General features: G+C 37.8%; 2 protein-coding genes across 2 annotated transcripts; one reads left to right on the plus strand and one right to left on the minus strand.

The window, feature by feature from the left end:
• Window positions 1–219: 219 nt before the first annotated feature.
• On the minus strand, window positions 220–8,760 carry LOC125090597 (keratin-associated protein 13-1-like). The gene is made up of 2 exons (XM_047713809.1): window positions 8,600–8,760; window positions 220–823 (listed from the first exon to the last, which is right to left on the minus strand). The coding sequence occupies exons 1-2, from the start codon at window positions 8,758–8,760 to the stop codon at window positions 220–222; spliced, it is 765 nt and encodes a 254-aa protein (XP_047569765.1).
• A 15,372-nt stretch (window positions 8,761–24,132) lies between these two features.
• LOC125108979 (keratin-associated protein 13-2) lies at window positions 24,133–24,981 on the plus strand. Its single transcript, XM_047745881.1, has one exon. The coding sequence runs from the start codon at window positions 24,190–24,192 to the stop codon at window positions 24,715–24,717; it is 528 nt and encodes a 175-aa protein (XP_047601837.1). The 5' UTR covers window positions 24,133–24,189; the 3' UTR covers window positions 24,718–24,981.
• Window positions 24,982–27,638: the final 2,657 nt, after the last annotated feature.

Here is a 27,638-nt window from a genome sequence, read left to right on the forward strand (position 1 = left end):
TATCTCCAATGCAGACTTTAGATTTTATTTTCAGGTATTACATTAATTTTAGAATTTTTCAAATAAAGTCTTTCAGCCAGTATTTGGGGCCAGAGACAAGGTGAGGGTTTGATAATCTAAGAATAAGAAGATAATTCTTCCTGTAGGTGAAGATAATAAAAATTTTGAGTAGAGGCACTGGTGAGAATGAACAACAAGATTAGAAATTTAATAAGGTGATCAAAAGAAGCCAGTTCCACATGTTGGTCTGTAACAAGAAGACTGACAGCTCCTAGAAGCCAAGTAGGTTAGGTGGCAGAATCTGGATCCATAGCCCAGAGAAGGGAAGCCACAGACTCCATAATTCATGGGTCTGAAGCCTTGGGATTCACAGCCCAGTGAATAGGAGCTTCTGGATTCATAGCCCAGGGAATGACAGCTGCTGGACCCAAAACTCAGAGACCCAGAGCAAGTCATCTGGCAAGGACTGCAGAGTGTGGAGATCCTCGTGCGGTAGCAGGATGTCTGGCAAGGTCTGGACGCCACATAAGATGCCTGGCAGCTAGTGGGCTTATAGCAGGTGTCCTGACAGCCACTGGAGGGGGAAGAGTCCAGCTGAGAGGTGCTGGGAGAGCAGAGGTTAGTGCTGCAGAACAAGTTGCTAGGATAGGAAGAGCCAGAGGAGGACCTTGGGGAGTGCAAGTATCCCCCAAAGGAGCAGGAAGAGTAGTTTCCAGAGCAGCAGCTGTAGGATATGTTGGCAGGAGATGTGAGTTCAGCTGAGTGACAGTGAGAAGGTTGTGTTTGAATATCGTATTCCTCAAGTGAGGCATTTATATACTCTCTGCAATGGGTGTGGCACTTTACAATGTCAACTTCTCAAAATTTGGAGTCCCTTATTTGCATACATGTAACTCAGTAATCCTTTTTTTTAAAGTTGGAGTCAACTACCTCTCTTCATCTTAAATTTATGGGTTCACTCATTTTGTTTTTATAGCCCCGTGTCAATGAAGTACTTCTATGTTACAAATGCTATGACGGTGTATAATTAATGCCTACGCAATCATGGTCAGGGAATCCCCTCTGATTTTTCTGGTGATGAAAACATGTGCATGTACATGTGCTCACCTTTGGCTGAAGAATGCTTTCTTCCCAGGGTGGGGATTACAATGCAGTCATCCCCCTTTTGTGTCAGTGTCTGAGAAGCAGAAATCTGGTCTTGATGAGGAATCTTCTAAATATTGTCTCTACATCAAACCATTGATTGACACTGTAATATAATTTTGTATCTACTTACTATTAACATTGCTTACTATGTCCAGTCTAGAGGGCTCTTATAAATGTAACCCAAAGAGATTGACCTAGATGATTAGAAGTAGGCATAATCCTGAACGAATATGTTGTAGAAATTTAATGAAATCAAATCTAAAGCAAGTAGAGACGAATATGAATGCATGTGAAGAAAACCAAAATGGGAAATGATGTTGAGATGCGGTAAGGAAACAAAGGACAGTGGTAGAGAGAGGGAAAAGACTGTCCAGATTTTCTTCTACACCATTGGATGACTTGTGGATATTCTACTTCTTAGTTCAATCATATCAAATTTTTTCAAAATGAACTTAATTCATGGATTTTGTGCAATATATTTATATGCTCAAAACATCCTGGGGTCTACCCTCCCACAAGACCTCAAAATTTTGAATGTTCTCTGAATATTCCCAAGTTCATGGCAGATCCTTTATTTTTCTCCCTAATTTTGGTACATGCTTCTGTCCCAGCTTTCTTACTAGAGAGGATCTAAGTTATGTGAATCTTGAAGTTTATAATTTGGGGGCACTTCTTTAAGAAAATGAATACAACATTGTGAACATAATAGTAGATATAAATATGGATGCTAATTTAGAATAAAATAAAATTAACAAATACAAACTGAGATGACAAAAAGCACAAATATCACAAAATCAAGACAATAAAATTGTATCATCATAATTATCACCACCATCTATAACATTTCCTCTGTATTTATTGGCTGCATAGTCTTTAATCACTTTTACATATGACAATAATTTTGTCAACATATTTTCTGTAGAAACAGTAGAGTATATTTCAGTTTTTCTTCCAGAATTATGAATCAAAAAATATGATACAATACATTAATAAAAGAAAGAACAAGAAACCATATGATACTCTCAATAGATGCTGAAAAAGCATTTGACAAAGTACATCACCCTTTCCAGATCAAAACTCTTCAAAGTGTAGGGATAGAGGGTACATACCTCAATATCATCAAAGCCATCTATGGAAAAACCCACAGCGAATATCATTCTCAATGGAGAAAAACTGAGAGCTTTTCCGCTAAGGTTAAGAACATGGCAGGGATGCCCATTATCACCACTGCTACTCAACATAGTACTAGAATTCTTAGCCTCAGCAATCAGACAACAAAAAGATATTAAAGGCATCTAAATCGGCAAAGAAGTAAAACTATCACTCTTTGCAGATGATATGATACTATATGTGGAAAACCCAAAAGACTCCACTCCAAATCTGCTAGAACTTGTATAGGAATTCAGTAAAGTGTCAGGATATAAAATTAAAAAAATAAATTATTTTTGATGACACAGAAAAGTTCCTTTCAACATTGCTATTTATTAGTAATGCCACGTCTATAACATCCTGTGTCATTCTTCTCAGTTGGTGCTTCAATCCTGGGATTATGCTTATCTCAGCCTGTTGTCCCTGCTTTATTTTCCCATCCCAGTCTGCTAGCCCTAGAGGTTTGGTCTTATGTGAGAATCAGCTATAAATGGCTGTGGACCCTCAGTTTTAGTAATCTATTTGGTAGCAGAGTAATGTTTTGGTTCTAGTCCTTCTTCTTAAAGTCAAAACTCCTGAGGTTCATCATGAAGTTCTGAGGTTCATCAGGTTGATTCTAGGGTCTAGAAGTAGTACAGGCAACATTCTGGATCTACCCACAGCCCAGAACTACTTCAAGGGCAAATGATTGACTCCCAGACTACAGCAGCACAAATGGAGCAGTGGGTCTCTCCACATGTCTCTGGAAGATTGCAGTGGAGCCTTGGAAAATGTTAGACAAAAGAATCCTGAAGAGGACCCTGCCACTGAATCTTCATTAGGTTAAGTCTGTCTCTGTCTTTACCTAAGCTGCTCTATCTAAGAAACTTGAACATGTGCTAGTGACCTTCTGTCTGAGATATCAGGGACCCACATAGAGTGCCCAGGGCTCTCTTCAGTATACCTTCCATAGAAATGTCTCTGTCCAGAGTTCTAACCTGATTTTCAATAATTGGATTATTGTAGTTTATTATTGCTTTTATTATTTGCCTCTGGTCCTCTTTAACTCCAAGTTTTGTTTGTTTGTTTGTTTGCTTGTTTGTTGTTGTTTTTTAATGAAAACGTCTGATAGATTTATCACATTCTTTGAGCATATGGTTGTTTCCTGTCAATTTGGTGTAATATACACCAAATTTCAACTATGCGGCATCAGACACTCAGAAAGTATAGTGCTGTGGCATAAGGCATGGAATTGCAACTCTATTTGATAAAACTACAATATAATTTTACTGTATATGCTTAAATTAACAACTTTTCCTCAATGCAAGAGTAAGTTTAATTGCAATTTTACAAAAGGAAGCACTATATAAGACCTCAGTAAGTCCAAGGAATAATGAAATAGTTCATTCTCATCAAACAGCTACTTTAAAAAAGTTTTTCTTATGCTCTTCTAAATTTCTAGATTTTTTTTTCTTATGGGTTTCTAGCCACTGAGATAAAAGGCATAGCCCACTCAATGCTGGGGACACCATGCCTTTCTCAAATTACAGTGTTTCCAAGAAATTATTGGAAATAGCTGTCTTATCACAAGTGAGAGTGACTTTTTGCTTGCTGGAGATGGGATTACTGTTAATCAAAATAATAAGGTCAGCAAAATTTGTCTATAGTGACACAACATTTTGGTTGCCCTCCCAGGCACACAGTGATGACCTTCTCTTCCCTGTCCATCTGACCCTCCTCACATCAATGTGGTGGTGTTTATGTAGCTGAAATAATAGATCACAAACTCCCAGGTCCTCTCACTGAATCCAGCTCACAGATGTATGGTCATCCCACAAGCATGAACCACCCCCATAGTTTTTTTTTTTTTTTTTATTAAACTCTAAATTAGTCACCAATATTTAAAAATCAAAAGAATTCATACAAAATATGGGTTTCTGACATCTCATAAAATTTTGAAAATCTGGTTCTGCTGGGCTCCCTTGCTTACAGCTGCCTGGAACTCCATTCATGGAAGATGTACTCCCTGAAATTCCCAGGTTCAGTTAATCCTCCTTATTTTGTAGTTGTGGGGTCCAATTTCAGTTGTCATTAGTCATCAAGCCTGTGCTATTATTTTGTTGTGTTAGTTAATGCCACTGTCATAAATTGAGAGGCTTTGGGTTTGAAGACATTTTGTGAAAACAAACTTCCTGTGCACTTGAAGGATATTCTTCCTTGTTTAATAGGAAAATATAATGCATCTATGTTGGTGGAATTGGATTATAAAAACACCAATCATGAGACAAATCACAGGTCAACTGGACCACCTCACTTATGTTTATGATCCTCTGACCAAAAATATTTTACATGACAGTAGAACTTGACATAGTTTTTATATACTGGGCAATGACTTGAATCAGTGGTGTCTTACCTCTGAATATGCAGCAGAAGTAACTAATGGGTCATTTTAGAACAGACAAACCAACCAGAAAATAAATAAACAATTTTAAAAAACCAAATGATTGAATTCCTCCTCAGGTTGCTCCACATGTGATTCTGATGTACTACCACGGTTAGATCAAAGGATTAACAAAATTAAATTAAACTAAACTAAAGGATTAACATCTAGCTAGGAGTCCTCAGGAGAGGTCATAGCCATGTGACATCACACTACTACATGCCTGACAACTATAACCACCTTTGTACAGGGATTGTCTTGCCAAGAATATGAAGTACAGCATTACAAAGAGAGAAAAGGAAATCCATTTTCTGTTTATAAGGTCATAATTCTATTGTAATGGGCAGTTCCTGCAAATAATATGCTTCACCCTCTCTCCTGTTTGGAAATGTTGAAGATGGATTTAGTAGCATTAATATCCATCCGGCAAGATGCAGCATCCTAGGGCTTGAACAGAGGCTGCGTGTCACTACCCAGTGACATTGTGCTGATGGCCTCATGATGAGTGGTAAGGACTCTCTATAAATACAGGAAAGAAGAATAGCATTTGTGACAGACTGTAATAGTTAAAATTGGAAGGCAGAATGAAAACAGGCTTTGAGTTAGAAATCAGACGTTAAATGTGTGAGCAGAGCTAAAATGGTCTATGGTACATAGTAGGCATTCTATAGACATACGTCGATTGAATGAAAAAAGACATTGTCTTAATGTTTTCAATGTCTTATTTGAAGTAAGTCACCTAGGAAGATGACATAAATATTAACCATTTTTTGGCAGCTTAGTGAAGGTTAACTATGTGTATCTAATAGACACGGAAGCTTTTCCACTCAGATGTCATGGGTCAGCTAAGACTCATGGGCTTTAATGTTTCCAGGTGACATAAAATCTTGACCTAGTGGAAAGTAGTGAGATGAGGAGAAAAGGCACAGACTAATAGATGTGTGTGTGTGTATGTGTGTGTGTGTGTGTGTGTGCATGTATGTGAGTGTGTGTGTGAACCTTCCTCTCCTGCTGCTTTGAGGTCTGGCCTATTCCTGATTCTGGGGTGTCAGCATCTCCTGCCTCATTTTTTTCTCTTCCCAGCCCTTTGCTGACTAAAGGCACGAGGAGTAGAATACAGAAGGCAACTCCACATTTACTCTGCACTTTCTCCATCTCCAGTGCAGGGATAAGAGGGGAAGTACTTGAGTGGGCATGGGGCATAGCATGGAGAAGAGAGCAGGAAAGGGAAAGGGAAAGAGGAGGAAGTTATTTCAGGGTACTTCTGGATTTTTAGAAGCTTCAAAATAGAGTTTTCTTTGTCTCCTGAACTTGTTCAAACTGGTAATTAGGCAGGAGCCCTTTACAGAAAGACAGCCTGATTTTCTCTGGAGGAGACCTTGTTGAGTACTGCTCTGTTGGCTGGGCTCTGTCTTGGTAGGTGGCTGGAGGCACAAACATAGCAGAGGTCATGGTTTCCCAATGTCTGCTGGAGGCATAAAAACCTGGAGTGCCAACATCTAGGATACCTCTATCCAGGGCTTTGTTCTGGTATTCTCACTTTGTGGCAGAGTAAACTCTTTAACTCCATTTATTCCTTGTCCCATTTCTGTGCTCAAATCATAGCATTTTATGATACTAAAATCTGGTTCTGGTGCCCAGAGACTAATGGGTAAATCTCCCTTGCATGTTCTGGCCCATTCAGAATAGACTAAGGTCTGATGGGAGGGATTAAACACTGTAAAATATAGTCTAGCCTGTGGCTTCCCTACACACAGGGTTCCTTTTTGCTTGCTTGTTACCTTTCTTGACAATGGCTTTTTAACTTATCCTAATATTAGGATTTGATTTATTTTTATTTTTATTTTAAAGATTTTATTTATTCACTTGATAGACAAAGATCACAAGTAGCAGAGAGGCAGGCAGAGGGAGAAGAGGAAGCAGGCTCCCTGCTGAGCAGAGAGCCTGATGCGGGGCTCAATCCCAGGACCCTGGGACCATGACCCAAGCAGAAGGCAGAGGCTTCAACCCACTGAGGCACCCAGGCGCCCCACGGATTTATTTTTAGAGATTTGGAATTTAAAACAATGTAATCCTAGGACATTATGGGATGGACTGTGTGTGATCACTCAAGATCTTAAACTCTGGTAAATTTAAGTAATGTCTATTAAAACATACATGTCAGAATGCCACCAGCACAGTGCGCGGCTGTGGTGAGGGGGCTTTGCAATCTATGTAGAATGTAACATGGAAACTCATAGCCTCTGTTCTGCTGTCAGAATGCTTGGGAGGTGAATCCTGGCTCTGCCTTTCCCAGTACTGTGATCTCCTGTCATTGACTTGAGTTCTTCATGTTCCACTTTTCTTGTTTGTGACATGGGTATAATAGTACCTCTTGCATTGGCTATTATGAGAATTATATGGGATAAGTAAAATGCCCACAGTCTTGCCTAGCAATTAGTAAAGAGCAATTATGTGAATCTTTGCTCAAATGATCAAAGAAAACCCTTCTTAAGTGCTTCTGAGGTATCAAATTTGAAAATCACTGCTGCAAATATCTTAAATGCTTTTTTATTGCCCGAGTCATTCTTTAACAAAAAAGCAAAATGTTTATAACTAGGAAAAACTTGGGATTTCAAAAAGTACAGTTGTTTAAAAATAAGAGTATAGCAACTGCAGCCCTCCACAGAAAGCAGAATTTTAAGCCTTCGCAAGACTAACCTGCACTGCGAGCCCTGTGATAGATGGCCTCCTAAGTAGTGGCTTAATGTTGTACTCAGATGCTGTGCTTCTTATCCTTCTGGAATGTTCCTTTCTTTCTCATCTCCATCCATCCTTTTCTTTCTTCCCTTTCCTTCTCTCTTTTCCCCGATCTTTGTATTTCACACACCACTGATGGTGATTTAGCCTTCTAAACTGGCAATACTGTTAAACCAAAGAAGTGCTTCCATTTGTCTCATTCATTAAACTTGGTGCTTATTTTCAAGAGTAGCTAAGCATTTCTATTCATTTCTCTTAAAATGCTTGCAGTTTCATTAGTTTTGTTGGCATCTTATTTAATTTTAGATCAGATGTCTTTGAATGAAAGGTTTCTGACTGCCATTAAAATTTTTGGAACCTCGGGGCACCTGGGTGGCTGGGTGGGTTAAAGCCTCTGCCTTGGGCTCAGGTCATGATCCCAGGGTCCTGGGATTGAGCCCTGCATCCAGCTCTCTGCTCAGCGGGAAGCCTACTTCCCTTCCTCTCTCTCTGCCTCTCTCTGACTATTTGTGATGTCTGTCTGTCAAATGAATAAATAAAATCTTTAACAAAAATTTTTGGAATCTCAAGGGGCATGTAGGTGGCTCAGTCAGTTAAGACCTGGATTCTTGGTTTCAGCTCAGGTTGTGATTTCAGGGTTGTGAGATTGAGCCCTGCATGGGATCTGCACTCAGCACAGACTCTGCCTGAGATTCTCTCCTGCTCCCTCCCCCTCTGCACCTCTGTCCAGACTCACACATGCCTGTATGCTCTACCTTTATAAAATAAAAATAAATTAATTAAATCTTAAAAAAATAAAATAAAACTTTGGAATCTCCATGTTATAGTGTCTTTTCAATCAACTACTCCCAAAGACAATTTCAAGATGATTTGCAAATGTGGCCCTGATGAAACTTTGCTCACAATTCTACATATCTGGCCTGTGTAGCTGTTAGTCTGTTCCTCTTACGGAGTACTTTAGGAATCCTGAGTTTTGTGCATCCTGTCTTAATCTCCCAGAGAAGACCAGAAGAAGGGATGACATCCTTCCCTCATTTATTGGCTCACAGAGGACTTGTAATGTTTATTAAAAAGATGAATACAGGCATTCTTAGCATCGACTTTATTATTTTTACTTGTTAGCAATTGAACATACATGATCGTCACTTTAAGAACTGAGATTCTGCTGCCTGGCTCCTTAGGACAGGAAAGAGAAGAGCATGGTATCCTGTCAGTATGAGACTCTCTGGGGAGTGGTACGTGGCCAGGGCCCTGAAGCGTTGCATGCTGATTACTGGATTACTGGCTGTGGAAGCAGTCACCTCCATCCTATATATGAGAAAGGAATGATATGTGTCTCTTAAATAAATGAATAAAATATATTCAACCATGTCTGTGCAGAGGAAAATCAATTTCATTTTAATTAGATAACTGATTAGTGAAACTCCAGAGGACTCTACTATGTTGTTTTCCTCACATACCACACCCATTGGAAAAGGTTTATAAAGTTCCTTAGAAGAAAATTGACTGCAATTCCTCATTAAACCCAGAGAAAACTGAAGTTAAGAGACAATATCTAATCAAACTCTAAATTCTTTTTTTTTCCACTTTAATGACTGTGTGTCACTTGTTATGAGTTAAATTGTGTCCCTCAGAGTTCATATGTTAAAGTCCTAAACCCCAATATTTCAGAATGTGACTTTATTAGAAGACAGGGTCTTTAGAGAACCCATCAAGTTATATAATGGTTATATACAAGTTATATACAGGTCATTATGATGAACTGTAATCCAGTATGATTATTGTCATAAAAAGGGGGAAATTTGGGCACAGAGACATTCATATATAGAAGGAAGGAGATGTTGACAGACCCAAGGAGAAGATGGGCATCTTCTCCTTGTGAAGGGGAACAGCCTGGAACAGATCCTTACCTCACTGCCCTTAGAGGAATCAACCCCTCCAATGTCTTAATCTAGGACCTCCAGCTTCCAGAACTGTAAGGCAAATCATTTCTGTTATTTGAGCACTGAGTCTGTGGCACTTTGTCAAATACATCCTCCATTGGTCAAAGTGGAGTCCTGTCTCCTCAGGAATTGAATTACTACAGTGACTGACTCCCTTTGTCCATGTTTACTAAGTTTCTGCTGGCCACCAGGGGACCTTCTAGTCATCCTGTGCCCACTTATGAGTGCTCCTCCTTACCAGTCTTTCCAGAGGATGGACTGTGGGCTTGGAAGTTGGGGATCTGGGACTTTCCCACCTTTCATGATGAATTGGGCTTCTTTGACATTCTTGTTGTTTTTCTAGGGATCAGTCACCTTTTTCCTAAACAATACGTGTTCAGAGGTCTGTAAATCAGCATGTTGCATTTCTAAGATCTCAATGAATTTTTAAAAACTGTATTCCTAAGGACATACTAGATCTTCTAACTCAGGAACCACCTATCAAATGAGACCTTCAAAAGCCATCTTGTCATTAACTGAAGCATTTTAATTCACCAATAATCTATGTTACAACTGGAAATCTATAAGTTGTTAGTTCTGAAATTCTTTCTCTACTACCTCACCCCTACCCCTTTCCTCTCCCTTTCTAGAGCACATTTTATTTTTTTAAAATTTTATTTAAATGCAATTAAGATAAACATATTATTAGTTTCAGAGGAAGAGGACAGTGATTCATCAGCCCTATATAATACCCCAGTGCACATTACATCACATGCTCTCCTAATGTCCATCACCCTGTTATCCCATCCCCCACTTCCCTACCCTCCAGCAACCTTAGGTTTATTTCCTATGATTAAAAGTCATATTATTTTATCTACTTTCTGGATCATCTCTTTCTAGGATGACACAAAGGAATAGAAAGATGCTAACTTATTTAACAATAATTTCCTTAACAAAAATCTGGCTCATGTTTCTATTTATTTCAGTGTGTTTTGTGTCATTAGTCAGTTTTCTTTGGCATGAAAATGTATTGGTTCTGCTTCCCTAAGGTACACCAACCATTTAAATGCAATGCATAGAGTTTCTGGAGAATATGCAAGCCAGGTGCCCTAGATATTGAAATCACTGCTATAGTTAGATTCTTAATTATGTCTCCTTTTTCTCTTTTTACTTTTCTTGGGCTCTAGCCAAACTAGAAGCCCCAAGCAAGATATATATATTTTTTTAAAGCCCAATAATGACTAACTTCTCCCTGTTCCTGGTGAGATAAAGCAAAGAGTCCAGCCTACGATATATCCTGAGAAAAGTTCTCTTTTTTGTGCAACATGTTCTATTCGAGACCTAAGTATTGTCTCAAAGAAACAGAATCCAAATTCAAACTAAGATCGGAATATAGTTCTTTTCATCCAAAAATATATTTCAGACTCCTAACAAAGTCAATTTTGGAAAATTTGGGAGTGGATTTGGTACTATTAATCAGACTGTAATGACCTCATAGATTTTATTCATTTGTTCACTTGTTTATGTATCTATACATTATAACTTGTCTAATCAAAACTAGTAAATATCTATTCTGCTCAAAAAACTCATGCTTATGAGAGCAAATACAATGAACAGACGGAGTAAGTGAATAGTGAATGAATGAATGAAAAGAATGGAATTTAGAGTGAGACAAACATGAACTTGAATCTTAATTCCATAACTTAAGTGAAGGGAACTTATAAAAGTTTTGTTTGCCTCTGCTTCTGCATTTGGAGAATATACATGATAATGGCACATATTACTTAGGAGAATTAAATTAATTTGTATATATAAAATTCCCAGTATAGGGTTTTTTTCATACATGCTGATCATATGTTCTTTCTTTTCTAAGCTCTTTGTTTTGATCTCCCTTCCAGGAAATTTATTTATTTATTCATTTATTTATTTATTTATTTATTAACCAGGATGACGTTTTGGACCAAACTTTCTCAACTTTGTATTTGCACCTGTGCCTACTCCCACATAAGCTTGTTTTTGATTAACAGTCTTCAACTTGTCTTTTTGTGGATTTGTATGCTTATAATCTATGGCATGTAAAGTAGAAATTAAAATAAAAGAATTTTCAGGGTTGACTCATAGAAAAATGATGAACATTTTTGAACCATGGGGATCTTGTCACAGAAAAGCTAGGAAAGGCTTCATGGAAACCATTATTTGAAAGACATTTAAAGTCCAACCCTTGGGAGTTACAGTTAAATTAAAAGAAGAAGGACATGTTTTAGAAAAGATACAAGGATTTGTAAAAGATTATATAACCAAGGTGAAAATTTTATTTTTTTATTTTAGGGGAGATAGAAGATTGGAGTATCATTGAAGTCTAGGGAGATGGCATGAAGTTTTAGTAGATCTTAGGTACTGATTTTCCTTTTGTGGATTAATAAAGCATAGACAACAGGGTAATTAAAACTTATTTTCAACAGAACTGAATAGCTGAAACCAAAAATGGGTCCCAAGAAAGCCTGAATCCTAATCATTCAAATATATCTCACTTTGTTCTGTTAATATTTCTTCATTCCTTACCCTGTTTCTAATCTTTCACTCTCTACCTTTCCCAACCATCTTACCTACCTTCCTTGTTACTGAGGCAGTACAGTTAAGAACTAAGTGTAGACTCAGATAAAGCTATGATGATTCATGGTCTCTGTTACATTGTAGCTCATCTATAAGAGGACAGAAATTTTTGGAAAACTGCCTTGAGTTAAATAGAAGAACTTATGTACTATGTATAATGTTTAGTACATTGCCTGGTCCATATCAAATGTTTATTAAATATTACCCACTATTATTTTATTAAGAGAGAAAATTGATATTCTGCATTGTATTTCAAAATTAATCATTAAGCCCTCTATTCTATTTTACCAGCATATTTTTTTAAAAATCTGGAAATGCTTTTGGGTATGTTTCTAGTTCCAGGGAACTCTTCAGGGTTTTCACATGGCTAGAGTGAGTTAAGATAGCTAACTCAGTGATGCCATTAATTGAGATACAAATAATTACAAGTGTAGTGTGTAAAAACTCATACCTTACAGCAAATGACAAACACAGTTTATAAATTTAAGTGAATAAATACATCCTAACAAATGTGGTTTCCTGTAACAGATTCAAAGTCTCATGTTTCAAGTCAAGAGTTCTTACAACTATTATAATGAACATTTCAACATTACAGGAAATCAATTTGGTAAATAAATACATAGAAAACATCTGTCATTATGATAAGATATAGAATATATAGAGATTTAAAGTGCACTGAATAGTACTGGCTTATGAATATTTTTAAGCATTCTTTCTTTTCTTTTTTTTTTAAGGTTTTATTTATTCATTTGACAGAGAGAGAGAGAGAGAGATCACAAGTAGGCAGAGAGGCGGGGAAGCAGGCTCACTGCTGAGCAGAGAGCCCGATGCGGGGCTCGATCCCAGGACCCTGGGATCATGACCTGAGCAGAAGGCAGAGGCTTAACCCACTGAGCCACCCAGGCGCTCAAGAATTCTTTCTTTTCTAAATAGACAAGATGAATGTCTTTCCCAGAGAGTGCTTTACCTTTTAAAACACTTGTGTTGAGAGCAATTTTGATTTCCTTTAAGTGCTGTTGAGATTTTAAAGCTTGTGATTTTAAATATAATTTAATCCAGAATGACTCAAAAATATTGAGATATTCACAAGTTCTATATTATTAATATTATTAAAATAAATGAAGAAGTAATAAATCAACAGAAGTAAATAGCAGAATGACAGTTATATTTTTCTGATGAAAGAAATGTTTGCCTAATACTTTAATGTCTGATAATGCCTTATTTGCTGATACTGTTTAATGCCTTAATAACTATCTGTTATGGTTGTAACTATAATGTTTCCACGTAGCTAAGTTGTGGTATCTAGTTATTTGTCAAACACCAGTTAAGATGTTGGTCCAATTATCATACAAATCAGTAGATTTTGAGTAAATCAGATTACCTCCATAGTATGGGTAAGCATCATGCAATCAGTTGAAGACCTTCAGAGCAAAGATAAGGTTTCCTGAAGAAGGAATCTTCAAGGCTGCAGCATAGAAACCCTGCCCAAGTTTTCATCCTGTCAAGTTATGGAATTCAGACATAGGATTGCCACAAGAGGATGAATTTCCAGCCTGCTCTCTTGTCTTGTAGATCTCAAACTTGCCAGCCCCACAACTACACAAGACAATTTTAAAAAATAAATCTCTCTGTCTATGCACACACACACACACACTCACATATATATATATATATATATATATATATATATATATATGCATGTATATATACATACTTTATATTCATATATTATTCATACACACACACGCACATATGAACAGTTCTGTTTCTCTGGAGAACTCTAACACACTCTCTAAGAAATAGATGACTTTCTTCACATTTGCTATCAGTATCCTTTCTAACCAAATTGGATCATGGACTTCGTGAATCTTGCTTATACTTTGCTAGCGAGGGAATTTACCTTTTCCTTCAAAACCAGCCAAAGAACAAAAGTTAAGTAACAAAATGGAGTCATGTGGAAACTCATTATGGAGACTGAATTATCAGAAAGTGAATTTTATCTTAAAGTCATTGAATTTTGCAATTGTCAGGACCTTTAACAACCATCTGGTCCTGCCTCTGATCTAAGTAACAACATAAACTGCTCTCATTCAGTGTTCTTTCCACCATCATACACTAAAACTTACACCTTTATCAGTGTAAAAAAATCAGGCATTGTAATCCGTAGTTTCACACACTAGCATTTCCTTGGTAAGTTTAGTTATATCTGATTCTGTAAACTATCTGCAGTTTGTTCAATTCCTAGTTAGGCTCTGTTTCCGTTTTGTCTATGGTGTTGAATTCAAACAAATAAAATGATAAGGAACATAGAAGTTGAATGTACTACTGGACTCCTTTTTCAGTCCCTTAATTTTTTCCCCCTAGATTACACATATCTTTGAAAACTTTCAAGATGGGGATTTGAGAACTAAGGCTTGGAAACAGATGAGTTGAGTATTTTCTATTCTTTTAGAAAAATTGGGCTTATCAACTGACAAGCAGACTGAAGATGGAACCTCCACCAGATAAATGATACAGTCAGCATCCAGGGAACAATCTTTACTTCAAATGCAGGGTAAAAGCTACCACCACATTCTGTCGCCTTAGTAACACACAGCTAATGGAGACCCTGAGAGCAAAGTAGGGTAGAAAAGTGGCCATGCACGTCCACACAAAATTATGGAAAGGAGTGAATGAGGGCATTTTTTTCAACTGGAGCATTCTGTTTTGAGGCAGTCAAGCTTAATAAGATTCAAAAGATGTTTGGTTTCCTTAAAATACTTTTAATAAAAAGAAGCAATAAAATTTCATTTGAATGAACATCTGAGGGAGGACAGTATATTTATATCATGGCAGAAACGATTAGCATGAAAACAAAAAAAAAAAATGGGTAGCACATGTGAGAGTGTTGGTTTTATGTCTTCTGGATTCAGTTTTTGCTCCAGCTGGTATCATTAAACTCACCTTGTGTTCTGGCCACAGTGGCCCTAGCAATGGCTCATACTGTCCATGTGGTCATGAGATAGGTCACCACTATCTGCCTTTTTTATAGCCCATGCAGATTTATATGATCACTGTTGCTGGATTCTGAGGTCACTTGCTGGGATATGATAGGTGAAATGGGAAAATTCCTTGGCAGATATACACTAACAGCTCTATCAAAAATGAGACATCCTGGATTGCCCTATATGTATAAAATAAATTAAAATGACAGTTAGAAACTTCCCAAGAAAGCAAATTCCAACCTGAGGCAGCTTCATTGGAAAATTATTCAAAATATTTGAAAAGGGGCACCTGGGTGGCTCAGTCCTTAAGTGGCTGCCTTCATCTCAGGTCATGATCCCAGTCTCCTGGGATGGAGTCCTGGAATCAAGCCCTGCATCCGGTTCCCTACTCCTCGGGAAGCCTGCTTCTCCCTCTCCAACACCCCTGCTTGTGTTTCCTCTCTTGCTGTGTCTCTCTCTGTCAAATAAACAAAATCTTCAAAAAAAATTTTTTTGAAAAAAAATTCTATATAAAATATTTTGGAAAAGAGAAGCATAAACACTTCTCAACTAATTTTATAAGATCAACATTACCTTCGTAGAAAACTAGGCATGGACATTGTTACAAGAAAATCACAAACCAATACCCCTCATAAAATAGGCTTTAAAAAAAAACAAACCTTGGAAAATATGTCACTAAATCTAATCCAGTAATATATTAAAAGTATAATACATCATGATCAAGGATGTTTTCCCCAGGAATACAAAGTTGATTTAATATTCAAAATCACCTAGTGCAATTTATCACATCGAAGGATTAAAAACTCAACTATACAATAATTTCAACAAATGCATGAAAAAGCATTTAGAAAATGCACTAATAGAAAGGGCTTTCAGCAAACAAGATTTAGAAGAGAACTTACTTGGCCTAAAAAGTGACATTTACAAAACCATACTAGTAGCAACATAGTGAATAAAGAAAGATGGAATGCTCAGGAACAAAGCAAGGATGTCTGCTTTGACCATTCCATTCATCATTGCATTGGAGATTCTACCCAGTAGAATGAGACCAAAAGAAAGGAATCATATTTATCTAAAGGAAGAAAGAATAGTCTTTATACGCAGATGACATTATAGCCAATACGAAAGACCAGATATCATTCACAAAAATCTGCTAGAACTAATAAATGGACTTTGGACACTTGCAGGATACAAAGTTGTATTAAAAAACAAACAAACAAAAAAGCAATTCTATGTAAAAGTGATGAACAAATAGGAATTGAAATTTTAAAATACCATTTAAAATAGCACCAAACTCCACGAAGTACTTAGCTGTAAACCTAATAACACATTTGCAGGATTTGTATAATGAAAACCACAACACATTGATGAGAGATATCAAAGAATGTGTAATTAAATGAAGAGAAAGGTCATGCTCATGAAACAAAGACTCTTAAGACTTCAATTCTCCCCCAACTGGATGTAGATTTAACATAACCCTGATGAAAAAAACATATCAGGTTGTTTGTAGAGGCTGGCAAACTCATTCTAAATTTTTTTTTTAAAGATTTTATTTATTTATTTGACAGAGAGAGATCACAGTAGGCAGAGAGGCAGACAGAGAGAGAGAGGAGGAAGCAGGCTCCCCGCTGAGCAGGGAGCCCGATGCGGGGGCTCGATCCCAGGACCCTGGGATCATGACCTGAGCTAAAGGCAGAGGCTTAACCCACTGAGCCACCCAGGCGCCCCTCATTCTAAAATTTATATGGAAAGGAAAAGGAACTCATGTAGGCAAATAATTTTGAAAATAGAGAACAAAGTTTGGGGATTTACAATCTGATGTCAAGGCTTACTGTAAAGCTATAGTAATTAAGGCATCATGGTATTGGGTAGACGTGTACCTTAATGGAACAGAAGACTGATTCTAGAAATAGGTCTGTGCATATATGACTTAGACAAAGATGTCATGGTGATTCAGTAGGAAAAGGGCAGTCTTTTCAACAAATGGTACTAGGATAATTGGATATCTATATGACACAAAAGGAAAAAAAAAATCTTTGACTCAAACTTTGTACCATATACCAGAAATTTTTTTTTTGATAAATTGAACTTAAGCCTAAAAACATCTGCTCTTCAAAACAGTCTGATAAAATGAAATGACAAGCCACAAGTCACAACCTTGGAGAATATATTTGAAAAAAACATATGTGATAGAAACGTTGGATCTAGGATATACAAAGGACTCTTACAACTCAAATATGTAGAGAAAAAATCCCAAAATGATAAAAACATTTTTAAATATGCACCATTTAAGGAGAGCTATGGAAGGCAAATAGCACATCAAAAGCTGTATACTCTTATTATCATGAGGGATATGAAAGCTAAAATCACATGTGACATCACTACATGCCTCCTAGAGTAGGCAAAATAATAATGGATAATGGTAATGATAATAATAATAATATGCATGGTGTTATTGAGGATTTGGAACAACTGGAACTTTCATACCTTGCTGTTGGGAATGCAAAATGGAAAATGGCCATGCAGTGTTTTTGTAATGCTAAACATTGCAGTTACCATATAAACTAACAATCTCCACTGCCAAGCATTTATCTAGAAAAATACAAAACATATGCCTATGTAGAAACTTGCATGTAAATGCTCAGGGCAGTTTGGTCCCTAACAGCCCCAAATTGGAAATCATTGAAATGTCAATGGATGCTGTGAGTGGATAACATACATACAGAGAAATACCACTTAGCAATGAAAAGAAAGGGGCTATTGCTCTGTATAAGAATATGGATGAATCTCAAAAGTCTTGTACTCTGTGAGGGAAACTAGCCCCCAAAAGCTGTGTAACAGACAATTCCATTTACAGTGCATTTCTGAAGCCGTAAGGACAGAAATTCAGATATATGGTGGTCAGAGTTGACACAAATGGGCACAAGGAAACTTTGGGTGATAATGTAAATGTCCTGTATTTCCATTGCGTTGGTGGTTACATAACTGTATATGTTTGTCAAAACCCATTGAACTGTATGCCTGAAAGAGGTGAATTTCATTATGTGTAAATTCTACCTCAGCAGAGCTGACCTTAAAAAAGGCAGTCAAACAACCCAGTGGAGAAGTATTTTTTGCGACATATGAAAGATGAAGGCAGGGCACCTGGGTGGCTCAGTCGATTAAGCACCTGACTCTTGATTTTGGCTCAGGTCATGATCTCAGGGCTGTGGATTCAAGTCCTGAGTCAGGCTTCCTGCTTAGCCTGGACTCTGCTTGAGGATTCTTTCTCCCCTCCTTATGCCCCTCTCCCCCCTGCTCTCTTTTTCCAAAATAGACAAATAAGTTGTTTTTTTTTTAAAAAAACGAAGGCATAAAATAAGGAACACACAAAGAATTCCTGAAAAATTAACCTGAAAGAAGAAATAATTCTATAGAATAATTGATAAAAGGTAATAATACCAGAATAAACTTGTAGGAATGTGAGCTGTATAACTACCAAATGATGGAGTCAGGATTCAGACCCAGCCATTCGGAGTCCAAAGGCCATGCTTCCCAATTACTACACGAAAATTGAAAATGAAATTGAAAATATCTAGCAAGTCTACCTCTAAGTGTATACCTGACAGGAACCCTAGATGTGTGTGTAAGTACAAGTATGTTCCTTGTCCCATGATTTGTGATAGTGAGAAGTCAAAAATAATAAAGAAATAAGTCCATAAAATGTGATATTGTTATAGAAGAATTCTATACAATAGTAACAAGAAAGAAACTAGATCTTTATATTATAATAAAGTACTTGTTGCACAAACTCTGACAATGGGTCCACTAACTGGGTTCAAATCCTATTTTTGCTACTTATTACATAAGTGGCCATGAGCAAGAAACTCAACCTGTTTGTCTCAGCTTCATCATCATCTCTATAATAAAAACAATAGCAATATGTACTGAATGGGATTATTATGAAGATTAAGCTAATATTACAAATGAGCTAATATTTGTAATAAAGTGCTTAGAACAGTGCCTGGCTTAAAAGTGCCCCTAAAGTGAAAATAGAACAATACCCAAATATACAAATATCAACATGGATTTATTTTAAAAGTAATTTAAAACAATTTTTAAAAATAAGTAACTTTTCATAAAAAGACATTTACAAATACATGTGCAATAAGACTGCATTCTTGGGGCACCTGGGTGGCTCAGTGTGTTAAAGCCTCTGCCTTTGGCTCGGGTCATGTGTGATCCCAGGGTCCTGGGATTGAGCCCCGCATCTGGCTCTCTGCTCAGCAGGGAGCCTGCTTCTCCCCTTTCTCTCTGCCTGCCTTTCTGCCTACTTGTGATCTCTGTCTGTCAAATAAATAAATAATAAAATCTTAAAAAAAAAAAAAAAGACTGCATTCTTACACTTCAAACAATAATAGTGAAATGGGGGTGCCTGGATGGCTGAGTCAGGTAAACATCAGACTCTTGATTTTAGGTCATGATCTCAGGGTCCTGGGATCGAGCCCTGTGAAGGGCTCTGCACTCAGCAGGGAGTCTGCTTGAGGATTCTCTCTCTCTCCTTCTGCCCCTCTCCCCACCACACTCTCTCTCTCAAATAAATAAATAAAATCTTAAAACATTAATAACAAAACAACAAAGTGCATAGATTTATAAATATGTGTTCAGAAAACTTCCTAGCAGACTCCTTCAAACTGAATGCCTTAGTGGAAAGATAGGAAAGAGCAGCAGACTGAGGTTGGCCCACCGAGGGATCCTATCTCTAACGTTTTATCTCTTTAACTGAGTGAGAGAGATGAAACAAACATGATAAAATGGTAACAGGAGTGTAGTCATTTCAGAAAACTGCCCTAAAGTTTGCCATATCACTCTGCATATTCTTCTCCTTTTTTTTTTTCCATTTTCAAAATAAATTAGGCAAAGGCAAATGTCTCCAAAGGCAAAGGAAACAAAAGCGAAGATGAACTTTTGGGACTTCATCAAGATCAAAAGCTTCTGCACAGCAAAGGAAACAGTAAAAAAAGAAACAAAGAGGCAACCCACGGAATGGGAGAAGATATTTGCAAATGACAGTACAGACAAAAGGTTGATATCCAGGATCTATAAAGAACTCCTGAAACTCAACACACACAAAACAGACAATCATATCAAAAAATGGTCAGTTTAAGATATGAACAGATACTTCTCCAATGAAGACATACAAATGGCTATCAGACACATGAAAAAATGTTCATCATCCCTCGCCATCAGGGAGATTCAAATTAAAACCACATTGAGATACCACCTTACCCCAGTTAGAATGGCCAAAATTAGCAAGACAGGAAACAACATGTGTTGGAGGGGATGTGGAGAAAGGGGACCCCTCTTACACTGTTGGTGGGAATGCAAGTTGGTGCGGCCACTTTGGAGAACAGTGTGGAGATTCCTCAAGAAATTAAAAATAGAACTTCCCTATGACCCTGCAACTGCACTACTGGGTATTTACCCCAAAGATACAGATGTAGTGAAAAGAAGGGCCATCTGTACCCCAATGTTTATAGCAGCAATGGCCATGGTTGCCAAACTGTGGAAAGAACCAAGATGCCCTTCAACGGATGAATGGATAAGGAAGATGTGGTCCATATACACTATGGAGTATGATGCCTCCATCCGAAAGGATGAATACCCAACTTTTGTAGCAACATGGATGGGACTGGAAGAGATGATGCTGAGTGAAATAAGTCAAGCAGAGAGAGTCAATTATTATATGGTTTCACTTATTTGTGGAGCATAACAAATAGCATGGAGGACAAGGGGAGATGGAGAGGAGAAGGAAGTTGAGGGAAACTGGAAATGGAGGTGAACCATGAGAGACTATGGACTCTGAAAAACAATCTGAGGGTTTTGAAGGGGCGGGGGTGGGAGGTTGGGGCAACCAGGTGGTGGGTATTAGACAGGGCACAGATTGCATGGAGCACTGGGTGTGGTGCAAAAACAATGAATACTGTTACGCTGAAAATAAAAAAAAATAAAATAAAATAAAAAAGAAGATCAGGGAAGTCTGGAAGCAGAGTCTAGAAATCAGCTACAGTGTGGCTTTTTCATTTAAAATCAAAGTTATGGATGATGTCGTTCTGCAGACTTAAAATGGTCAGTTTGCATCAGGAAGAGGCTGTGGTTATATTAGCGGAGCTCCAGCGCCCAGAGAGTCAAACAAGGCAGCAGGGTGACCTCTGGGAAAGTAGCAGCTCACAGCCAACTTGCCTGGTGCCTGGGTCAGAAGCCAGAGCAGAGAGGTGGACTGTTTTTCCTCATCCTTTCCCAGAAATGGTCTTTTCAGCCTGTACTTAGTGATAATCTTTAACAGATAAATCACTCCCTAGGTGAGAGAATTTGGAAAGTAAAATCCTACTGAGGAAAAGCTGCTAGGAAGCAGACAGAACCTTTGCAGATAGCTCAGTAAGTCTAGAGAATTCAGTTTTGAGACTATAAAAGTGAACAGGTAGGATAAATGTATTGGCCGTCATATATGGATTTTTACTGTTTCTGGTCATATTCACTTGATTTAAAAGGTGTTCAAAATTTTCTGAAAACATTGCAAAAGGGGATTGTCAACTTGAAGACTGAACTACATTAATGGGACGAACTGGAAAAATAACAAATACTCAAGTAATTCAGATCATGAAGTTACTTGTGACTACTGAGCTCTCTAATGCTCGTTTGTTCTATGTAGTATTGGTATATCTCCATTTCCAAAAAAAGTATTGCAGTATAGCATTTTTCTACAGACATATCCAGATAGTGATTTTTTTTTCTTAAAAACTTTGCCTATGTTTGTAGAGTACACAGTGTTTTATTAGTTCCAGGATCCACTTATGGACTATTAAAACCACTGTAGTTTTGTTTTGCCTTTTCTTCCTTTCAGTGGGACACATTTATTAGCATTTATGAGGTATTCACTAGTATCTATACAAAGGGCACGAATGAGTAATGAAAAGTGTTCACCTAATTAGGAATGGGTGTGGGGCGATGTTACTTGGAATTGACTTATTCCTGACTTATTTTCATGTCAATTCCCAGGTATGGGGATCCTGCCTGGAGAAGCAAGAACTTCCGGGTATTAGAAAGTCTTTTTATTTACCTATTTATTTTTAGCAGAATCAACTATGAATAGGAAGAGAGAAACATTGTGCATTCTAAAGGAGTTAAAGGCTGACATTTTAAGGAATCCCATATGTTAGGGATGGCGCATACTTCTTTAGTAAATTTAATAGGTGTCCATTCATAAAGCATAACTTCCTTTACTTCAGTGAATCAGAGTGATGGTTTAAGTATTGCACAAGGGCACTTCATGTGATGCATGCCACACTTTGGATTCTGCATGGGAGAGATAATCATAAAACAAAGTAACTAAGTGTTCCGAAGCAGCGTGCTTTGGAATTCAGCAAGTTAATTTTCAGGTCGTTAAGGGGCTTTCTTTTCAATGACAATTGTAAATGCCATTCCCCTTAGTTAAACCAAATAAAATGTCAGATTCGAAAGAGGATGAATGGGCACAAACTGGATAAGAAGAAACCCTTTTTCTTCTCCCTTTTTTGTTGTTGTTTTTCATTAATCTAAATAGGGGTTATTCAGATTCTTTTCTCTTTCTTGGGCTAGAAGGTAAAATATACTTTAAATGCATGAAGATCAGTGATGCATGGAATTCTACTGTTGAACACTATTCAATGCAAATATTCTTAGAAGAGGTAAATAAAGCTTTATTAGCCTTTTATATCTTAGTGTAAATAAGCGTAATAGATTCTTTTCTGAGACAAGTTAAAGTTAAATTTGCTTTTTATATTTGCAGACTATTTGGGTCTTGACTCTGCATAAGGAGACTGTGGTCTCCTCTTCTATCTTTCCTAGCAGTTAGGAGGCATTCACTGAACCTCTCCAAGGCATAATTTTTCAATGTGTGGGTTGGCCACAGATATTAAAGACCCATGTAGCTCTAATACTTCAAGTTAGCTGCTTCAGAAAATGTTTGTTGTTAATTCCCGAAATATAATTTGAGATATAAATTAGTAAGCAGAACTAGGAATATGTCCCTTCACCAAGAAATAAGGCAAAACAAAACAAAACAACAACAACAAAAAAACAAAAAACCCCTGTGAGTTGGGTTAGGATAAAGCAGAGAAGAATGCCAACGGCAACATAGGCTTCTCAGAAAGTACATGCAGAAACTCAGTTCCAGCAAACACTTCTGCTTAAAGTCTCACCCAAAAGGTTGTGTTTATTGTTTTTATTATTTATTCATCTATTCATTTTTTGCTCTTTTGATAGTTAAAATTTATTTATGTTGTATAAAGCTATTACTTTAAACAGAATCCAAGTTGGGAGATTTATGAAGTTATTTGAGTAATTTTATTCTTTTTAATTTATTTTTAATTTTTTAATTTTTATTTTTTTCTCACCATAGCACATACCCTCCCCAATGTCCATCACCCAGCCACCTCATCCCTCCCACGCCCCTCCCCTCCAGCAATCCTCAGTTTGTTTCCTGAGATTAAGAGTCTCTTATGATTTGTCTCTAGAAGAGCATCCTTTAAGGAAGCATTTAAGGCTTCCATTCCCTTTAAGGAAGTCCACTGGCATGGTCAGCAAGGATGATATCCATATCCCTTAATTCCAGTGGTGAGCTCAAGATATAAGAAAGTCAATAATACATATCAGTAATTACATGGATTAATTCAAATAGAAAAAGAGTAAAAGATTTGATTGATAGATTGTTGAGTCTCCTGAGTATAGTTAGTATTTGGAGAAATCCATTGTTATATGCTTATGAAGAAAAGGAAAAAGTATTTTAAATACCTGATAGCCTTGCAGAAGTGAAGGAAAAGTTTATGCAAGTCCATTTGGTGTGACAAGGACTCAAGGCCCACATAGATAAAAAGGGGAAGGGTATTTGGAAGTGTGATGATGTATAACTTCAAAGGTCAATTCATAGAGAATTCCTGGGGAAAGAAACTGAGTAGCTTCTTCCAAAGTGTATCAGAATGATTGAAGCACAATTAACTATGTGAAGATGTGATAAATTAGAGTTAGGCAATAACCTAGCAAGGCATTCTTTCATAAAGTGACAAGCGAGGAGGAGGGAGCATCTGGACGATGACACACCCATTTCTAAGAGTATATATAACCTGAAGTCCAGACTATGGCATTGAAACTCAGAGCATTTCCTCACGGTCACTCAGCTGAACTTACATCTCCTGCCAACATGTCCTACAGCTGCTGCTCTGGAAACGTCTCCTCCAGCTCCTTTGGGGGGTACATGCGCTATGTAAACTCCTCCTGTGGCTCATCCTGCCCCAGCAACCTGGTCTACCGTACTGACTCCTGCTCTCCCAGCACCTGTCAGCTGAGCTCCTCCCCTGCTAGTGCCTGTCAGGAGAACTGCTGTGAGCCCACCAGCTGCCAGACATCCTGCATGGTGTCCAGACCTTGCCAGACGTCCTGCAACAGTCCGAGGACCTCCACACTCTGCAATCCCTGCCAGACGACTTGCTCCGGGTCTGTGGGCATTGGGTCCAGCAGCTGCCTTTCCCTGGGCTATGGATCCAGAAGCTGCTACTCACTGGGTTGTGGATCCCAGGGCTCCAGATCCATGAGTTATGGAGTCTGTGGCTTCCCTTCACTGGGCTATGGATCCAGATTCTGGGATCCAACCAACTTGGCTTCTAGGAGCTGCCAGTCTTCTTGTTACAGACCAACCTATAGATCAGCCTTCTGTAAACCAACTTGTTGAGTTTCCAGACGCTTTGAGTAAAATGTTTCAGTCTCTACATAGAGCTGCTACTGTAGTGTTCTCAGTAATGTCAGCTAATGCCTCTTATCACCAGCTCTTCACCCTTTGTCTGGCATCAGGTATCAGCTGATAGTTCCTTCAGTGAACCTAACAAATGATGAAAATATTAAGTGTGTGCCTGTAATTTTGAACAATTGACTAAGAATTACATAAATTCTTCTTACAAAATGTATGGAAGTTCAGTTTTGCTTGACCTAATAAACACATTTACTCTTGCATCTGGAATGTTCTCATTGTTCTTTATTGATTTTCAAAGTCCGATTTGCAATCTGTCTTTGGGGCTCCAGACCCTCAGAATACTTTCTTTAGGAAATAGGTTTGGATTTCCTTAGAAATGGTGTCAGGCCCGGTGTATGGTGAAGTTCTCCAGGCAGTATACTGACTAAGAGCTATTAAGTGTACATGTCTTCTGAAGCTGGTAGGATTTATATATTGAGAGTAGGCCCATATAAAGTCAACACTCTCATCATGTTTTCAGTATGCTTATCTAGTTTTGAACATCTTATGTTTATTTGGTTTTGAGTTTACATTTTCAAAACAGTATTGAATTAGAATTTATCGTGTGATGTTAAGTAGGTGAAAAAGCATTTAAAAATATACAAATTATTGAATGAATCTGATATACTGACATGAAAAAGTGAAAATATGAAGTGTTAGGGGTTATAGGACATGATGATTGTCTTTAAATAGATAGAAATATGGGTTATTCAGTGTGTGTGTATTTGTGTGTGTGTGGAAGAGAGAGACAGATAAACGGAGTCTTAAAAGTTTAAAACTGTGAGGAATGGAAAGAGTTATAGGGAGAAATATTTTGGCTTATTATAAAGAAATATAAATTTTTGAATTGTAAATTTACAAAATTATTATGACACAGGTACTTTGAAGCTATTCAGTTTCTCAACAAGTAGAAGATGGATAAATCCCATGTTTGTTTGTCTTAGTGACTTCTGCCTTTGAATTGGAGGTAAGATTAGATAACTCTCCATGTTCTGAATCTTATAACCCATGCAGGTATCCTTGGGACCCACTACTCAGTAGTGGTATTGAAAAGCAGACATATCCTTGTAGGATATTACACAGATTTGAGGCAGAATACCATCTGTGTTTATTTTCAATATGATTAAGTTTTTGTTTCAGAGGCTAAATGTAGCATTACAATTCAGTTAAAACTTTTTCATAACATATTTAGTGACAACTCATCATGAGTGGGAGAAATCACCAACAAATATTTACCACGTACTCTAATTATGTGCCATGAGTGTTTATTGATTTGTCTTCCCTAACACATTTTCCTCAAGCTTTTTCTAATTGAAGCTGAGAGAAGAGGGTTCCTTTTCTTTTTTTAAAGGTTTATTTATTTATTTGACACAGAGATAGAGAGTACAAGTAGGCAGAGCAAGAGGGAGAAGCAGGCTCTCCACTGAGCAGGGAGCCCAACGTGGGGCTCGATCCCAGGACCCTGGGATCATGACCTGAGCTGAAGGCAGCTGCTTAACCGACTAAGCCACCCAGGTGTCCCTGTTCCTTTTCTCTTATATCCAAGACAATCATGGACTAAGTATGGATGCATGGGAACCCGGTTTTCTGTGCACAGAAATGTGCCCGAGACAGAAAATAGAGGGGTAGAGGAGGGACATAGAAGTTGCTGGTGACACAGGAGCCTCTGGCTTCCATCATCCCTTAAGCCAGCTTTACTAGCCCTTCATGTACTTTGATTATATGGGCCAATAAAGTCTTCTTTTGGTTTAAACTAATTAAAATAATTAAAATAAAGTAAGATTCCTGTCACTCACATTCAAAGAGTTATAATTAATAAAAATGTGCCAGCTAGGTGCAGACTTACTCATAGTACAGACTATGGTGTGAAGAAACACTTAAAAATTTTATTAGTAAGATAAGAAGATTCTATGAGTCTAACTATGACCATTAGCAGTGAGGGTGAACTACTATTTCCTTCTTAAAGTAATGTAGAATGAGTAAAATGTACATTAAAGAAAACATTTGGGAAAGCAAACTTAAGAGGGTCACAGTAGTATGGCCAGTGAGAAAGTCCTGGGGACAGAGTCAGCAAACGTGATTCTACTTTCAATCAAGGAAGGCATGAGACCCCACAAGAGTGATGGGTACAAATAATGTTTAAAACTCAGAACAAAGCCAAGATGGAAGGATCCAGTGACATAGTGGGTCTAGTTCTGGAATGACTTGGAGATTTTCCCCCACTATAATGGAATCTTTGAGGTGAACAGCCAAAAATTCAAACAGAGAGGCAAAGGAGGGGAGAAGAAATACATACATCAGTATACTTTTAATATACAAGCTTTTCCAAATAGAGCAGGAACATTCAGATTTCAGGGAGCAGACATCATAAATACCCTTTGCATCCTTCATTCTTTGCCTTGTGATTTTCTCAGTATCTCATCACTGCTAGTTTCCCCTTCTCTTCTCTCAGCCCTCTGTTTTTCTTCTCTGTGTTGCTCCCCATATCTCCATCTTTCTATCTCTCATATCTCCATATCTCTCTCTCAACTGCTCCATCTCTCTCTCTCTCTCTCTTCCCCTCATATCTCCATCTTTCTCTCTCATATTTCCATCTCTCTCTCTCTCTCTCTCCTTCCCTCCTGACCTGCCTCCCTCCATGATTTTTCACCTCTTATGTGCACCCTACTTTTTTCCACATCCACCTTCTGGTGCCCTATTGAGTCTGGGCACCAGGTAACATTGGTTTTTTGGATGAATGGTGACAAGGCAGGGCTCTGTCGTTGGCTAGGAAGAAGCTAAGAGAGAAGAGGGACACTTAACTCTCAAGCTAAGTCTGCTCATTCGCAAGTACCCCACTTCTAATGCCCTTACCACATTAGATG

This window comes from Lutra lutra, chromosome 1, assembly GCF_902655055.1.
Source record: "Lutra lutra chromosome 1, mLutLut1.2, whole genome shotgun sequence".
Taxonomy (NCBI): Eukaryota; Metazoa; Chordata; class Mammalia; order Carnivora; family Mustelidae; genus Lutra; species Lutra lutra.

Coding starts and splice junctions, on each gene's coding strand:
- LOC125108979 (XM_047745881.1), top strand. CDS start 24,190: ATGTCCTACAGCTGCTGCTCTGGAAACGTCTCCTCCAGCTCCTTTGGG.
- LOC125090597 (XM_047713809.1), bottom strand. CDS start 8,760: ATGGAGGTGACTGCTTCCACAGCCAGTAATCCAGTAATCAGCATGCAA. Junction 824..8,599: donor GCAGAATCTCAGTTCTTAAA/GTGACGATCATG, acceptor CACCCATTGCAG/AGAGTATATAAATGCCTCAC.